This window comes from Gymnoscopelus microlampas (assembly GCF_963454915.1).
Source record: "Gymnoscopelus microlampas genome assembly, chromosome: 16".
NCBI classification, from domain to species: Eukaryota; Metazoa; Chordata; class Actinopteri; order Myctophiformes; family Myctophidae; genus Gymnoscopelus; species Gymnoscopelus microlampas.
The window spans coordinates 24221715-24227431 of NC_139953.1; the positions used below are offsets into that span (position 1 = coordinate 24221715).

The window sequence follows — 5717 nt, forward strand, 5'->3', positions numbered from 1 at the left end:
CTTTAAATTTAAAAGGCAAGGGCTCGCTTCTTTTGGGCTCGTTTTCATAGAACCCTGGTTGCTTGTTTCTCTCGTAAAACCTGCCAACGCTGGCAACAGGCTACTGATGAGGTGAAGAGTCCATTGGGGGTTGATGATGGTTGTTGTTGTTGGGGGTGGAGGAGGGAGGGATAGCGAACACGCGCCAGTCTTGTTTATATTGTAGCTTTGACTGTGGTTGATTTATTGACCTAAAGTCATATACTCAGATTTCATGCCCTAGGAATTCTTCCTCCAAAACTAGCCTAGACTATATTAGGCTACATATTGGATTTGAATAGCCTATAGGCCTACTCGCTATTGTTAGTGTTTTTTGTATTTTGGTCTTGTTGAACAGTGTTGAACTCATTTCCTGCAGTGATCATGTGAAAAAGAAGGTGTTGGTGTTTCTAAGTATACTTTTATGATAATTACACATGCGTGTGTTTCTGTACAATATGCATTACACCTGTAATTATTCCCCACGCATAGACTAACAAGAAGGTTTTGTAGTTTGTTTGTTTGTTTGTTTGTTTGTTTGTTTGTTTGTTTGTTTGTTTGTTTGTTTGTTTGTTTGTTTCTTGCATTGAGTGGACTTCAACGATTCTGTTCTGGAAAGGCGCCCAGTCTCAGTTCAGAACATGTTGTCCTGTCCTCTCTGACCTCACCGCACGCGGAAGCCACTATCGGAGTAGTGACATGTCGGAATGGAAGGCGGTTACCCTCACAAACACACACCGAGAAGCAGAATTAGGGTCTGTGTTGGTAACATAGACTGTAAAAAATGAATGGACAAAGCCACTCCCCTGCTTTCTACAGACCGAAAATTAAGCCGATAGTTCAGGAACGTGTATCCTCCTATCTTTAATATATACAGTTGGCCACGCCGGAACTCAAACGATATTGGTTGAGACCAGACATGTGACCAGGGAACCGGAAAACAACCCCCAAAGAATGCTATTGGTTGGGTAGCTTGTCAATCAAAAGCGGGGCGGGGAATGAATGCTATTGGTTGTGTAGGTTGTCAATCAAATCATCCCGCCCCTCCTGGAGCATAGCCTACTTTATCGTCAATTTTAGAATAAATGGGACCATAATTTAGCAAAACGCATATCCTGATGATTGAAAGGAGACTGGAAGCATATAGAATTTATTACATTTTTTATTACGGTAAGAAAATCTAGTCTAAAGTTTGTCAAAAAACCCATTCACTTGCGTTAAAATAAATTCTTTCTGACACCGCAGGTCGGCGCAGGGTAAAACAGTGCCACACTCTGGCCATTCATAAGCTTCCGTGTTGGGCTCATCATAAATATCCAAGCCTTGGCCCTTGGTTGGTAGTTGCTGATAATAATAATCATCATCACCATCTTCACCATCTCCTGCTTTTCTGTGTTTGTTACAACAAATTGCTTTGGAAAGAGATCCTATGTGGACTTTTCTGGTGCAACATTGGAGAGAATGATTTAATTGAGGATACTATGAACAGACAGGCAGGTATTTGTTCAACTGAATGCATGTTGAATCTAAATACTGATACAAACTGGCTGGATATACAAGCAGAATATCCATACTGAAATAGGAGAGGATCCATAAAACCAGTTTCTGGGAAGCGTGTGGCCGAACACAGTTCACCGTGTGAGGTGTGTATTCCTCACACCTAACTTATGAGCACTGACTCTAGTCTGGCCTACCTCTCACCTACCCCTGGGAAAGGACAACCGAGGTCATGAGAAGTTGACCAGGCTTAAAGTTCATGAAAGTTCACCAAACTAGACAAGATTTTGTGGTGAATGAGTCAAGAATAAGACCAACAGAAGATAATTGTGATCATGTTTGAGGAGAAATTCTGCTTTTTGAAGCATTAATCTTTTCACATTTACAGTACACCATGCAGCTTGCAAACATGTGGCCTTATTTTAATAATTGTTATTTTATTACAGTTTTATTTACACAGTGTGTATTCTTATTATTTGTCTTGCATAACACAAGCTTTGGTGAAGGTAATGTTATATTTTGTTCATTATTGATGGTGCTTCTTTCTTTTTCTGCCACAGTACTTTTTCCTTGCCCTGTAACTGTATCTTGACTGCTGTGCTGCCTTTGGCAACTGAATTTCCCGTCTTATCTTATCTTATGTTATCTTGTCAGATTTACAGCCTGCATGGTCAAGTAATGGCAGGTGGAGGGAGGGATGCACAGGGAATATGAAGGCAAACAAACCAGAATAAAACAATTATCTTTAGCAACAACTTGGTACAATACATAATAATATAGGTTAATATATATTATAATCTGGGTCTAGGAGGATGAACATCATGTTGTTATTTAGACCTGGAGGTGAGCAGATTTCACACCCACATAAGTGGCACTCACCCTCACACCTAACCCTGGGAAAGCATGCACGCATCAGGGGTTGTAGAGTTCATCCTTTTCATTAAAGTTATGTATATATATATAGCTATAGATCTTGTAACTTCAGAGAGATGGGACTGGAAATGTTTCGTTTCGACAAAGCAGATCACAAGTTCAGGTACTGTAGGCTACACACTCCAACTTGCTTTACATGCAGGCTCCACGCTCAAGGTGTGTAAACTTCGCACCCTCCAAAAACACATAGAGGTTCCCACGAAAGGATGTCTGACACCAGGGCAAGTTGAAGAGGTCATACAGTAAAGCTGGGCTGTAGGGTAGCCTACAACATGGAAATATTTTAAATGAAGAAAAAAAGAAAGAAAGATGTGGCAGACATTATTATCCATAATTCAAATCTCAGGCTCATTTCAGACTTTTTAAAAAGTGACCATGGACACCTAGGCCTAACAAGAAACTATTTGTGCAGCCTGCCCTGCACAAATAGGCCTAAGGCATATTAATTTACACACTTATGCAAGAGTCATTATTAATTCATCCACCAACTTTCATACCCTCAAGTCAACTCTGGACTTCATCTCCACCAGAAATGCCAGGTGCTCCTACAGTGCAGTAGCACTCAGTGCTATTTCGCACCCTGAAATTCTTGCACCAATGTCAGTAAACGTGTTGGTCTAAAATTCACACTTCGGGAACCTTTGGGATATTTAAATGTTCGATTAGCTGCATATGGCAACTTTATTTCAAAATGAGTTTTTTTTTATGGACTTTCTTAAAAAATTCTTAAAAGACTAACACTGACACAAGATGAATTCAAATACAATTTGTCTGTTGGTGCATATCAGATTAACTCCTAGCAGCACATCATACAGAAGGTAAATAATGGGCCTGTAGCTACAAATCTAAAACTGCATAATGCAAAAATCATGTCCAACCAGACAGCAATGTAAAGGAAATAGGCTACAAGCTACCCCGGTTGGTCAGAGGGACAGGCTATGCCCTGAACCTTGTGTTAAATATTGGCATGCGAATGGAAGTGACAGTGTGACACCTGACCAGTTCAACTGGTCTGGTGTCACTTCCACTCCCGTGCCATCTAAATTTGAGAGACTGTTGGTGGGTTGTGTCTCTCTTTTTCTATCCTGCCCTTTTGACACTATTTCAACTCTGAATGCTGATATGCTGTGCTTGTGTATGCATGCATGCATATATATATATATATATATATATATATATATATATATATATATATATATATATATATATATATATATATATATATATATATATATATATATATATATATATATATACTTAGATTTATTATTATATTTATTATTTTGTATACATTTGTCCCTCTCATCTTGTGATGACCATGTGTGTGATGATATGTTGCCTTTGACATATAACTGCCTTGCCCATGGGACTGTGTGTGGACTGTAAAGTAGGATAAATGAAGTTGTGAGAATCTCAACCTGAATATTCTTGCCTTTCTTTACTTGTTTTCATCTGTTGATAGCTAGGCTAAACCACAAATAAGTCAGGGGTAGAACTTCTTCTTCTTTTAAATTCAATATGATTTTATTCCAATGTAAAAGTACAAAAGCAGGTAGACATGTCAGCAATAACTTAAATTGACAGCATAAGCTTGTCAACTGATATAAAAAGGAAGCCATATTTACAGTTATTTACAAAAATAAATTAAACAAAATATATTATTTCACTGTACATCAATTCATTTAAAATTAAGTATTCAGACAATAGAGTTATTTAATTGAGCTCCTTGTAGTCTTCCTCTTCGTCGTCCTCGTCACTCATGTCTTCATCACTACTGGAGTCTTCGTAGATACAGATGGTTGCTTGGACTGGGTAATTACGCAGGAGTATCTCTGCGTCCTGGTAAAGATAATCGAAGCATTTCTTTTTCGGCCAGAACAACCTAAAAAAGGGAGAACAGGGTCAATACAAATTCTAAACCTATAGGCAGTGTTGTAAATTAAGTACATTTACTCAAGTACTGTACTTAAGTACAATTTTGTGGTATTTCTACTTTACTGGAGTATTTCCAGTTTTCAGTAACTTTACTTCTACTCCACTACATCTCAGAGGCAAATACATGAGCTTGTAGATCTGCCGTTTTCAAAATATTTGTATACATTTGAAAATATATTCTGCATACTTTTGTACTTTTTACTCAAGTGGTAAGTTCATTTTGAATTCCAGACTTGTACTTGTAACAGAGTATTTCTACATTGCAGTATTGATACTTTTACTTAAGTAAAAAATGTGAGTAGCCTACTTTTTCCACCACTGCATGCATAGGCTAGAAGGCTAGTGGTTATCAAAGTAGGCCTGAAAAACCCGAATATATTTAGGGATTGAACTTACTTCACAGGGTGAGTGAACTGAAGGCTCTTGGGGTGTTTGGCATCGGGGAAGACTCCATGATGCTCAGAATCAGGCTGTGGAGAGGACATGAGAGTTTCATGTTAACCAATGATCATCATACAATTATCATCATCATAGTACATGCGTTTTCCACAAAATAATGCTTGATTCTGAACACTGCGTGGGGGACTTACCATATTTTGTGCCACAGCTGTAGTCTCGTGTTTAGTCCATGGTCTCCACAAAGCATTAGCCTGCTGGTTAACTGAGTTTCCTCCAGTAAATAATAGGCCTGCAGATCCACTCTGTGTGGTAAAGGTCTCCATGACTTCTTGTGATGATGGTTATTCCTTGGTATGTCCCGTTAGGATGTCTGAATGGAAGTGGTGTGTGGAGGAGTCAGCCATGGATGCCTCTATTTATCGGCCACGCACAACTCGTGCCAAACTGCTTCATTGACACGTCTCCAAGTGTCCATGTGCCTCCATGTCAGAGGTGCGAAGTCACACTTCAGCAAACCTCAGCCCATGCCATATGGTAACTTTCCTTACTTCATCTAAAATTAAATTAAACTTTTTCTTGGGATAGCCTAATTCATCAGGACCGTAACATTGACACTTATTAGCCCGCGGACCCCCATTTGAAAAGATATGCCAGGGACCATAAGAGAAGATTTTGGCTCAACCATTTTAATTTCAAGGACCCCCAGTTTGACATGCATTAGGCTACGGACTCCGATTTAATGGCATCTCTTGGACCTCAGTTTATATAATAAAATCGATGTTACTGGGAGTGTACAAATGGAACCAAACGGCTCCGTTTGGTTCCATTTGTACACTAATATATGTTATGCAAGGGACCCCCAATACAATATATGTGTTGTTGAAGTGTTTCTACAGATCTACAAGCACATTAATATTAATGCATCACAATTCCAT

General features: G+C 38.9%; 1 protein-coding gene across 1 annotated transcript; it reads right to left on the bottom strand.

The window, feature by feature from the left end:
• Nucleotides 1–4161: 4161 nt before the first annotated feature.
• ripply2 (ripply transcriptional repressor 2) lies at nucleotides 4162–5105 on the bottom strand (the record flags this gene model as incomplete). Its single annotated transcript, XM_084082114.1, has 3 exons — nucleotides 4162–4330; nucleotides 4780–4853; nucleotides 4974–5105. 3 exons carry the CDS (start codon nucleotides 5103–5105, stop codon nucleotides 4162–4164), a joined length of 375 nt encoding a protein of 124 aa, XP_083938240.1.
• Nucleotides 5106–5717: the final 612 nt, after the last annotated feature.